This window comes from Thermobia domestica, chromosome 4, assembly GCF_964235325.1.
Source record: "Thermobia domestica chromosome 4, izTheDome1.hap1.1, whole genome shotgun sequence".
NCBI lineage: Eukaryota > Metazoa > Arthropoda > Insecta > Zygentoma > Lepismatidae > Thermobia > Thermobia domestica.
In genome coordinates, this window is record NC_137457.1 from 309,030,387 (window position 1) to 309,043,554 (window position 13,168).

General features: G+C 35.6%; 1 protein-coding gene across 3 annotated transcripts in view; it reads right to left on the bottom strand.

Moving 5' to 3' along the window:
* The window catches only part of Cep290 (Centrosomal protein 290kDa), a 242,003-nt gene that overhangs the window by 191,442 nt on the left and 37,393 nt on the right, over nt 1–13,168 (bottom strand). For all 3 annotated transcript variants that reach the window (XM_081756433.1, XM_081756431.1, XM_081756432.1), the window contains exons 9-10: nt 9,542–9,657; nt 208–346 (exon numbers count right to left, since the gene is read on the bottom strand). In XM_081756433.1, coding sequence (XP_081612559.1) covers nt 208–346; nt 9,542–9,657 — 255 coding nt within the window. The remainder of the gene's footprint in view (nt 1–207; nt 347–9,541; nt 9,658–13,168) is intronic.

The window sequence follows — 13,168 nt, forward strand, 5'->3', positions numbered from 1 at the left end:
GCCACCTTAAGGGTTAACCGAAAGGGCAGAAAATAGGACGAATAGAACTCGAAAAATAGTAAATAAAATAAACAGAGGTCCAGTCTCACTCGAATCAAGCCCAAGATGACTCAATGTTCTATCAAATTGTTTTCGAGAGTATTCGCACTATTTTTATGGGATATTCCCACTGTATTGCTTTTATGGATACCCCAACAATGAACATACCTCCTCTGCTTTGGCCTGTGCATCTGATTCGGCATCCTGTAATTTATTTTCAAGAAGCATCACACGAGATTGTGATTGCTGCAGTTCAATCTTTAATTTCCGTAGAGTATCTGCATCAACATCTACAGCAACAGGACGCCTATATACAGAAAGATAAAAATCATCATTATTATGTCATTAAAAAGAAGGTATAAATATACAGGTAGATACATAAACAAAAATATGTAGAAAACTAAATTAACGACAATATTTAAAAGAGCAAGCACAACAGGCAATCAATCCATTATACTAGTGTTTTCCAACCAGTGATCCATGAATTTTTGGGGGTCCACTAGAGATTTAAAGGAGGTCTGCCAGATATTTTATGTTCATTAAATTTGATCATATCATGTTGCTCCTATAATATATCATATATATATATCATATCATCATTTCATCATATCATATCATGTTACACTTGGAATATTTGTAATGTACATTACCTAGGTTTTAGCCAACTGAGAAGAATAAAATAGGAAAAGATAAAAGAAATAACACAATTACCAACAAAGCCTGAAAGCTATAAGGCAGATCTTAAATAATTAATATTTTTCTGATCAGAGTATGTACTTCTTTATTAAAATTAAGTAAGTCTTAACAGTTTCAATAACGTAATGTTATCTTCATGAACTGAAATGAAATTAAATGAGTTTTACGTCCCATGGTTATGCCGGCTAGGCTAAAGGAGACGGTGATACTGAGAAATGAATGAAATGGTGGAATGAAGAAAGTGGGAAGAAACGGGAGAACCCCGAAGAAAATCACGCACACAGTGTTTGTCCACCACAAAGTTCACTTGGCACAAGCTGGGATCTAACTAGGGACCCCATGTACCAGAGGTAAAAGCTCTACGATTGAGCCACCGCAGCCTCTATAACGTTATCTTCATCAGACGTTAATTCGCACATACATGTTCATATTAATGTAGGTATAGATTACCTACATTGATATGAACATATATATGCCAATTAACGTCTGATGAAGATAACGTTACATTATTGAAACTGTTAAGACTTATTTTAATTTTAATAAACAAGTACATAATCTGGTCAGAGAAATATTAATTATTTAAATAATAATTCCAGAGTCAAGTTGGAAGAAGACAGATCTTAACATCAAGTACTTAACAATTAATTCGCAAATAATACCTAATCCAATATATTCATTTGGATTAATAAACTACACTAGCTGCTAGTGTTGTAAATAGAAAAAAAACGGTTCGTATTTTTTCAGAAATGTACGTTTTTTTTAGAAAAAAAACATTGCCTCTCGTTTTTTTTCTAAATTTCGTTTTTTTTCAAATAGTCATTTGTAATGCATCTTGCGTCTATTTAAGTATGAAATATTTTTATGTAGGTGTAATCATCGTAAAATGCAACATAAATTAAACGCTAGATACTGATACGCTACAAATATTTTACAATTTACATGAATACCATACCTATTAACAATTCGGGTTTCAGCAGTTTTCATCAATATCAACTAAGAAATAAAAGTAGAAATGAAATTTTGTTTTTTCGTGAAAGCAGGCCTTTAATAAGTACGAAAATAATGTCACGAACAGTATAAAATTCCAATAACTTGTCTAAAGGTAAAAAATAATACTAATTTGCCTAATAGTATTTTTCTAAATGTCATATATAAATAATTTGTCGACTAGATATATATGATATGCAGAGCCGGCTCTACCATATATGCAGTGGCGTATTTACGAATTTGTTTCGGGAGGGGCTTTGCTAACTTCGCGGGGGGGGGCCTGAAAATGTGAACATTCTGCAAGATATTTCATATACTTTACTATAGTAAGTAAGATTTCGGGGGGGGGGGCTTAAGCCCGGAAGCCCCCTAAATACGCCACTGTATATATGCAACACGTGCATTTGCGTGGAACGGCAAGCTTGGATGGTCCGGCAAAATCTGTCATAAGTATATTATTTAAATTAAATATTTCTTGTTAGAAACAGACTTCATGATGATGGTAGTTACATTCACTAAGCTGACCTTCTATTTGAATACTATTTTACATTCATAAATTATGTTTAGGTTGCATTAGTTTAAGGCCACATGGACAATGCTAAAGCAAATGGTCGAATAAATCCGTGCACAAATTGCTTGATTGTTGTCAAATGCAAGAATTCAATTCTCGAATAGTAGTGAATATCTGTTCCATTTAGTAAGTTATCACAGTTTTGATATGAAAGTAGTCTTGTTTTTGTCAGAAGCAAGTTCCTTATCATTGAAGATAGAAACAAGTTTTTTTTTTAATGTTAGAAGATGTAGAAGAAAAATCAAGAAATTAAGATAAAAGAGCTAGTTGCACTGGAATTGCAAACTGATACATTGAGATTGAAGCTCGATAGTGAATTCTATAAAAAGGATTAGCATCTTTCCTCTGCAGGTGTGTCTGCTTTATCTTTTACTATCATAATAGATTAACATTTAAAGAAAAAAACAGGCACAATGGAATTGCATTTTTAGTAAGTATTTAAGCCTTTCTGAGTGCGACTGCACTTACCCTCACCTTTGTTGTTCATGCTTGAGTAGCATACTTAAAATCATGACTTTTAAGATTTGTTCTTTCTGGAGAAAGGGGGAGGCGGCAAATTATACCATTGCACGAGGCGACAAATTGACTAGGACCGGCCCTGATGATATGTATATAAAAGACATGAATATAGGATGACTCAGTTTGAAGTAATGCAGGGTGTTTCAAAATTAATATTAGAGTTTTGAAACTTTGTAGTAAGGTATCTATTACAATTAACTTACAATTATAAATATTATATCAAATGAAAGAGCAACTCAAACAGTTCTGTACGCACGCATGTACATGCATTGTTTCTTCTGTCTGCCGTTAGAAAGAGCAAGTAGCAAAGATGGAGACTAGAGAGCAGAAAGCTTTTTGTGTTTTAATAAAGACTGAACCTGTACAATGCAACCGTCCGTGTGAAGAATATTAAGGAGACGCTTGCAACTACGTCTTTATTGTTTGTAGTTGCTACAGGTCTAAAGCCTACAGACTACGGTTTACGTGCCAATTTTGCAAGTGAAATATTCCTGCATAACAATGAAGATTTTCTGGATCGTGTCGTCTTCAGTGATAAATCGGCTTTTCACCTAAGAGCTAATGTGAACACTCATAATGTTTGCATCTGGCTGTCAGCAAATCCTCAGGAGATGATACAGTTGAAACGAGACCTCCTAAATTGAATGTGTTTTGTGCCATATGGCGGAAAGTTTATGGGCCTTTCTCGCCTATCGACTAGATGTGTACCGTGTGACGAATGAATCTCACATCGAACACTTGTAGCAAAGACTGTTTGAGGTGCTCTTTTACTTGATGCATTGCTTATAACTGTACGTAAAATGTAATAATTACTACGAAGACTTAAAATCCCGATATTCCTTTTGAAACACCCTGCACTTCTCACCAACAGTGTTGGAACTAAGATGTAAAAAGGAGGGAAAATTTTCCTTATAAAGTTATTGTTTACAACAACGATATTATTATTAGTCGAGACTATAACTACAACAACAACACGGTTTAGTAGTCAAAAAAATGTAATCAAATGTATACTCGGTGGCCCAGGTGGCCAAATGGCACACATAGGTGTGTCACTTGTTTAATCCGCTCCAGTGTGGACACTAATTAAGATATCGGGATATTATTCTTGCAAAATGTGGTTGAACTATAGTTTATCATATTAATTTCTTTTTCTTCTGGTGTCGAATTTCCTTCTCAAATTTCACCCCAGTCAAAAATTCGAGAATTTTCTAATTTCGAATTTCCTTTACTTTTTCCCCCTTGTAGCTTCCTTCGTTGTAGAAAGACATCCTTAAGACTTGCCAGGTAGATACCTCGGATGGATACCTAACTGTTGACATCATTTGGACGTGCCTTCGCGCAGTGTTGCCAATTAGGGAAATTAAAATTCTCCTATATTTGGGCAAAAAATTAGAAATTTTTGTTTATAAATCCGTACCTCTACGTCCGAGTGCAAGTCAACTTACACCAATCGAACATTTGTCCTTACTTAACAAACGAAAGTACAGATCGTTACAATGGAGTAATTAGGGGGTGCACGTAAAATTCGTATTTAGGTTCTAGCCCTTGATTTTTCTAGTTTTTCCTTACTTTTCTGTGTACCGCAATATATTTTTGGTAATTAGAAGCTTTGTTCCTTAAATATCGCCATAACACTTGTAGGATATATTAGTGGTGTACCAATGTTTAATTTAAGATAGTTTGCGTCTGTCTGGTAGCAGGATTGCCAGCTACAAAAAATTAATTCCAGATTTTAGGGGGAAATCTTGGAAAAATAATTTTTTTCTCTATTATTTCACACTTGTTCACTACATCGGAACAAACGTATCACTAACTGAAATTCTCGTCTTTGCCCTACAAAACGCACTATAGAAAGTTTTAATAGGATAATTAGGGGAAGTACAGTTGAGGTTTACAGTGGACCTTGTTCTCTAATTGGAAAGATACCTGTGATTTTTTTTAAAGGTACAAAAAATGAGATATTTTTTATTGACATGCTTACTTTATTAGATATCGTCACAATACTTGTAGGATATATTAGAGGGATACCAAAGCTTATTTTAAGATAGTTTGTGTGTGTCTGATAGTAGTGTTGCTAGCCACAAAAAATTTTAATTCCAGATTTTAGGGGCAAATTTTGGGGGAAAAAATCCCTTTTTTATTTCTATTATTTCCTTCTTGTTGGCTACATTCGAACAAATGTACCAGTGTCTAACAGCCTCATCCTTAGCCTACACAGCGCACCATAAAAAGTTTCACTAGAATAATTAGGGGAAGTATAGTTGAGGTTTATAATAAACCATGTTCTAGAAATGGTAAGAAAACAGTGAATTTCTGAGGTAGAATGAGATTTTTTTATTATTTCATGCTTACTTTTTATATATCGCCATGATACTTGTAGGATATATTCTTGGAGTACTACGGTTTTTTTTTAGATAGTTTTCGTCTGTCTGATGGCAATATTTCCAGCCAAAACAATTAATTCCCGCTATTAGGTGAAAAATTCGGAAAATTTCCCTTTTCCCCTTTATTATTACCCTCTTACTGGCTACATTGAAACAAACGTACCACTACCTGAAAGCTTCCTCTTTGCCCTACAGAACGAACCATAAAAAGTTTCAATAGGATAATTAGAGAAGCTGTGCCCTGGCATATTTGATTTTTGCTTCTGAGGCGTAAAAAGTGTCAAAATTTCATGTGTATGACAGAATTTTTTCTTTCCCTCTTTGAATGAAAGCCAGCGACTTCAGGATTTCACTGTACCTTGCCAACACACCAAAGATTTGTTTAGGTGACTTGAACCCATATAGCAGCAGTGGTGCTAGATATAAAAATTTTTGAAATTCGGTTAGGGAATTTTTTGTAAATTTTCACCCCTACATTTCCCTCAATAATTTCCCACCCATTTTCAACACTGCAATGCAACTTACACCAAAAAATAGCCACATCTATTTTCTTAAAATCAAGGCCTTAACCATATCAATCGAATGAATAGTTTTTGAGCAATAAGTAACTAACTGGAAATGTAGGAAAACGCCAAAAATGACCTGGGGCCGAAAGGAATAATCACACAATTTTGCTCGTATAGGTTCAAAGAAACAAACGATTTGTAAGTTACGAGGGCTTCGACTCAAGTTCTGTTGATTATTTCAATAATCTGCAACATAAATCAATAAATAATAGTTGCCAGAAAAAAAACAGACTTTTGAAAAAAAACATGAAAAAGAACGATGTTTTTTATTGAAAAAAAACTTCACAGAAAAAAAACCGTTTTTTTACAACACTATGCACGTCGTATGCTTTAGGGCCCATCCCCTTAACAGCGTGTATTTTCTGCCCTTTGTAATGAAATGAGAAATGATAAACAGCACTCACAAATTCGCTGGCTATTTTGGGATAAGGTTGTGGCATGATTATTTGAGCTTTGACGAAGTAACGTTGTTTCTCATTAATTCTAATATGAGCTAACACAATTTGAACGATTTTACATGGCTCTCGTCTCTTGCGTATTTAGTGGGCGTCTTTAGCATCTTGAATGCGTATATTTCGAGCCTTTAAGTACATATGTAGCTGTGTTTTCTGTGCAAGACAAGATAAACGTAACAATCAAGTAGTTAAAATTTGAGATGCAACCGTTTCGAGGAAGAAAAATACGATTCTTTTTTACATATCGAGTGATGTACTTAATTTCAGTGAATAATTAATTTGTGGTAATGATGCTGAAAGTATGATTGAAGATTTCAAGTCATTGGCCACTACGCCCGTTTTCCAATGTGTCCTGAAAAAATGATAGGATGAAAATAGCCTTTCTAGCAGAATACAGGGTGTTACAAAAATTTGGGAATAGGCCCCTCACATCAAAAATAAGAAAAAAAAAAGGTTCATATAAACCTGTGGTCGGAAGTGCGCAGTTTCGTAGTTACAGGGTTCCGAAAGCATGAAAAAAATGAACTTTAAAGGTCCATAGTTCCACTACTATAGGACAGATCGTAATCGAGTCAAGACACTACTGTGAAACTAGTGTGTTGTGACGATATGGATAGACATAAACTTTTAAATCAACCCTCGTATTTCCCAACGCCAATTCTTGGAAGTAAAACGCAACCAGCCAGCAATCGCAGAGAAGCGAAGCACAGGAATTTTTTTTACCCAAAAGGTGCCTCACTTTTCCAGACAGCCCTGCTTCCTCCCGTCAGACCAAACAAGGCGAGGAATTTTGCTACTCTCGAGATCAACGCCCACGCAGAATAGACTCGAGCAGTGACGACAGATTCTACGTGAAAATATAACATTTGTCCATAACCATTAACTTCATGTTTTACTGGGAGTATCAATGCCTTCAATATGATTTCAACCGAACGATAGATCATCTATTGTACAACATTAGTGAAACAGTGAAATAAAAACTAAATGTTTCAAGCCCGAATCCTAAGACCGTGGGAGTGGAATTATTTGTTTGTTGCCAGTTCATTACAGAATCCCATTAATCTTTTGCAATTGAATGATGCTATAAAGAAGATTTCTTTTCTAGTGAGATACAAGGTTCGGATTCCGGTAGTAACATATGTAGTCTCGTGAACTGGAAAGGATAGTAAAACCTTTACTATTATAAATTGTTTTTTCCGAACTCCCACTCCTCTTATAGTGTACTATCCAAATATCCATCTTTCAGAACTTCCGGTACTTGCACAATCATTTTTAGGAAGGCTGTTTGGGAGCACTTGATCACTCTCCATCTACCTCTCTAAAAGTTGGTGTGCAAGTACTGGAGCATTCTTAAACATGGATATTTGGACAGTTCACATACGGGTTCCTCAGTGATGTCTTTACCAGAGTACGATAGGTCCCATAGTAGTGGAGCTATGAACTTATAAATTTTACTTATTTCACGTTTTCGGCACCCTATAACTCCGAAACTATCCATTTTTAAGCACAGGCCCATATAAACATTTTTTTTCTTATTTTGATATGAGAAATCTGTTCCCAAAATATTGTCACACATTTTAGTAACAGTCGAAGAAAAACAGCTTATTTGGTTGTCTTGAGATTCGACGTTCAAAATACAGTTTTCTTCGTTATCGCTACTCAAATTTTGGTTCCAGTCTAACGCAGTTTATTCTGAAATTTCTAAACGGACTGTAAGACTTCTGCTGCCATTTTCCACTACATATCAGTGCGAGGTAACATTTTCTCATCTCGTACGTATGAAAAACAAATACAGGAACGTGTCTAACATGGAGCCAAATCTACGTTTGAAATTTAAATTATCCAGTTTTGATCCAGACATACAGAAGTTGATGTCTGAAAACAGCATTAACCCTTACATTAGTAAGTATTGAATCCATAATATTAGACCTAACTCATAGAACTGAATTTTTCCGAATATCTTCACTTATATAGCAGTACTGTAGTGTCATAAATGAAACATTCAGTGCTGTAAAATTGTAACTTATCACTTCATTTTTATGAGATGTAAAATATATTTTAATAAATAATTTTTGATCTCATGGGGCCCGTGAGGAATTAGCAGTTGCCACAAGGGGTCTGCGACATCAGAAAGATTGGGAAACGCGGTACTATACAATATTCCTGCATTTGCAATGAACCAATAGATAAGTTAAACAGGAATAGTTAAACAATAATAGTTAAACAGGAATAGATAAGATCCCAACCTTGCTTTAGTCTCTGCCTTCTGTCTGGGATGAATTTGGCAATATACGAGCTACTTAATGATTGGCTCACATGTATCTCGTTTGCCTGGGGTGAACTTGACATCATACGAGCTACACAATAATTGGGTTGGTTCTGTTTGTCCCTATCTGGAGTGAATTTAGCAATATACGAGTTACATGATGATTGGTGAACGTAAATCTAGTTTGGCATCAATTCGCCAACACACAATGATTCTGTATGGGGTGAATTCTGTCACATACGAGCTAGATATTATGAAATATGCACCTGACGTCTGTCTGTCTCTGTCTGGAATGAATTAGGTAACAGAGTATTTTCTCTGTTTGGGACGAATACGGCAACAAAGAAGATAGTATTTGGGTAATATCTTTTTTTTTTTTGTTTTCTTTTTGTGTGTATTTTTGCTATATGGCTTGAATTCAGCAACATATAAGATACATAATGATTGCGTAATATCTAGCTTTTTGTGTATTTTCTCTGTCTGGTATGAATTCGGCAACATACAAGATACACAGTGATTAGACAATATCTGGCTTTTTATGTATTTTCTCTGTCTGTGATGAATTCAGAAACATATAAGATACACAGTGATTGGGTAATATCTGGCTTTTTGTGTATTTTCTCTGTCTGGTATGAATTCGGCAACATACAAGATACACAGTCATTGGACAATATCTGGCTTTTTGTGTATTTTCTCTGTCTGTGATGAATTCAGAAACATACATGATACACAGTGATTGGACAATATCTGGCTTTTTATGTATTTTCTCTGTCTGGGATGAATTCGGTAACATACAAGTTACACAGTGATTGGGTAATATCTGGCTTTTTGTTTCTCTGTCTGGGATGAATTCGGTAACATGCAAACTACACAATGATTGGGTAGCTGGCATCTTGTCCTTCTGTCTCTCAGTTGTATTTGTGTTCACTATTTGACGAATCCAGTATCATGCACTAAATCTAGGATGAATAAAAGAAAGAATGAATGAACACAACATACTCTAGATGGAAATCCACCAATAGCGGTGAAAGAACATTAAATCACATACAGTTACTTACTTGGAAGATTTTGCTTTGAGTTTCTCAATAATTTCTACGCTCTCATTCAGTTCCTTAGTTGCTTGAGAAAGTTGTTTCTGAAGATCGTTTATTTGTTCCTCTCTCTCTTGAAGTGTCTGAAGTAAAGCAAAAAAGTACATCTTACAAAAGAATTACTTTAAACTAAACTTCTACTGAAATGTTTTACCATGTACCCGTAGTAAAGACGAATTACGTTTATTATGTGGTAGTACCAATCTTAAACTTTATTTCAGGTTAAATCTGATTCTCATTTTTAGTTTATAAAATAAGAAAATACGGAAATATGGTCATTTGTAAACAATTGTATCTCAAGAATTAGATCACAATGTAACTCTGTTATACAATCATGACTGTGAGTTTGTCTTATGCGCTTATGACAGCTTTACTTATATAAGTGAACTCATTACGAAAAGCTAGCACAGATATACTTCTTTCTTTCTAAATTCCGAAATTTGTTCCAGAACTTCTGGAACCCGGACTCGGAATACTTTTATTACTGCACGTGGCTTTACGTCACGCTTACGAACTTTTAGACTATCAACCTCAGCAAAGCTCCTGATATAAAATATTAGGTAATTTCAAGAAAGAGACAGTTCATCTGAGAGTTGATGCAGTTGATTCAGCATCTCTGTCTCTCGTCATCGTGGACATGACGATAAGTTCTCTACTCCTTTCAAGTTTAACACCGCCGAAACAGTGGCTGTTCGGCATAACCACTATACGACTAGTAAAGGACACTTAGTCATCAGTACTCTGTCTCCGAGGTAATAATTTACCACCAACAAGAACTATATCAGGATCGGAACTAAACAGTAATCAAAGCATGTAATTGGAAGATTCATTCTCATCAGAGCTTACCAGGTATGTGTCAGAGAAATCTGTTTGTGCTAGGCTTTTCAAGTGCATAAGACAGTTCATTCACAGACGCTTAAACTTACATTCAAAATTAAACTCTATTAAAACTCTTTTTAAATTTGCTTTATGAGATTTAATTATTGTACCTCTTGCTATACACTCCCAAATTAGAACCTAGAATTAGAAGTAGTCTTATAGATATATCAACATGATGGAGATGCTAAATGTGGCCTATAGCACAGCTCAGTTTAGAAATAATAGATATCATATTTAGAAAGTTCAAGATTTAAAATGTTTCTAAACTTTTATTTTATAATATTCGTTCAATTGTTAGAATTTCAAATTAACGTTAGACAATCAACATGGTAGAGAGCTTAGATTCTTGATTCGAAAGGAGATGTTCCAAAAGTACAGAATTTTCCCGTTTGCGTTGCGCGCATACAATTTGGTGTGGGAAAAGGTCGTGGCCTAGGACCTTCACATATAAATAATGGTTGCCATAGCTAAGCGGGAACATGGGCAAAAATGGGTCAACACTACAATGGATACGCTATAAGGCCCGCATGTTTTTGACATATTTTTTGTATATCGCCCAAAAGAGAGGGCGCGCTCCGTTGAAATTTTATGAAAGTGAGACTACACATTGAGCTCTACAAGCACTGTCAATTTCATCGCACTAGGGTCTACGGAACAGGGAAATAAGTCGGGTCAAAGTAAGAGGACGTACCATCTCTGATGCTCACACTCGCTTGACATGAGGCAAACACCTTACCTTGTTCGTGTACATATCCATTTAAAGCACAGTAATCGGTTAAAGTACTGCACTGTCGTTTTATACGATCTTGCTCGGGAAGGGGATTGCATTATAGGATATTTTTTGTCAATGTGCAAATGGAGCACGGGCAGTTGGATGTGCCCATATTTTGCTCATTATTTGGTACTTAGGGAATGGACAAAGAAATTGCACTACGTCCGAAGATCTGATGATTTATTTTATTCACAAGAAGACAAATCTAGGTTCTTGGGCGGTAACAATGAACCATTCCTGTCAAAGGATGAAGAAATCGACAATTGAATCCTTTTTGCATACTTATGTATAACACATTGCATCGTACATAATAACCATCTTAACTGCATGAGCGGTACTGGGAGTAAGAGAAACTTCGTAGTTCAGCTCGGGTAACACATCAATCATTTCGTACCTTTCAATACCACGTGTTACGCTAGTGCAATGATCTTTTTTTCTTCGAACATTCCTGTTCTTTTTATATGGTACACAATATGCGAAATCCTAACTACCATTCAACTCCACTTATTTCATCTATATCAATACCACTCAGCGGAAATACGACACACAATTACGTCATTCTCTTCCGAGAGGTTTGCCTCGTATGAAGCCAGTCTGAGCATCGGAGATGGTACATCCACTGACGTTGACCCGATTTATTTCTCTGTTCCGCAGGCTTGAGAGCGATGAATTCATACTGCTTGTAGAGTTCAATGTGTAGTCTCACTTCCATAAAACCTAAACGGAGCGCGCCCCCTTTTTTGGGCGATATACAAAATATATGTCAAAAGCATGCGGGCCTTATAGCATTTCCATTGTAATGTTGACCAATTTTTGGAAAAATGAAATGAAATCTTTAAGTTTTATGTCCCACGGTTATGCCAGTTAGGCTCAAGGAGACGGTGATGATGAGAGATGAGTGAAATGCTGGAATGAAGAAAGAGGGAGGAAACGGGAGAACCTCGAGAAAACCTACGAGCATGGTGTTTGTCCACCACACAGTCCACACGGCGCGAGCTGGGATCGAACCTGGGACCCCAAGCACCGAAGATGAACGCTCTACCACTGAGCCACCGCGCTCCCTAGACCCATTTTTGGCTATGTTCCTGCTGATCTATGACTACCATTATTTATATGTGAAGATCCTAGGCCACGACCTCTTCCCACACCAAATTGTATGCACGTGACGCAAACGGGAAAATTGGACACTTTGAGAACAACTCCTTTATAGAGAAACAATACCATTTAAGCATATTTTGATCCCAGTTCAACATGCAATTCAACATGCAGATTTTTTAAAAAATAATTTTATAATTTGGCTGTTTCATCAGTGAAATATAGAACAAAAGGTATAATAATTGGAACAAGCAAGAGATTATTTCCGCATTTCATATATATTTTGAGAGACTTTTTTTTTCTTTGGGGGGGGGGGGTGATTAAAATAAATTCGAAAGTTGTAATGTATTTATTTGATTTTAACAGCAGAATTACAAGAAAATATACGAATTTGTGGTCAGTAAATCAAAATCAGGAAAAAGATGTTACAAGAAATTCGCAGTGTGATAAGAAATGATGGTAAATTTTCTATTTGTACCCAATTGGCGTCTTTTTAACCTTATTAACATACCGCGCATCTTATCACCATACCAAATATGTTCTGACATATTAAAGATAACTTCCATGTTAAATTATATGTATATGCACTTTCTAAATCTCTGGCATTATTCTTCTTATGTTACTTTCTGTAATATTAAGAATAATGGTTTTTAAAAAAGTGCTCCATTTTGGAAAATAATATTTCAAACGTAAAATTACATAGTCTTTCATGTTAGTGTGTGTCTCTTGGGAGTCGAACCCGAGAGATACTCTTGCAATAAAAAAACAGTACATTACTGTCTTCCCTTCAAGATAGAATTACCTTTCGGCTCTAGAATCCAGCCTTTCCTCTTTAAGTGTATTTTAGC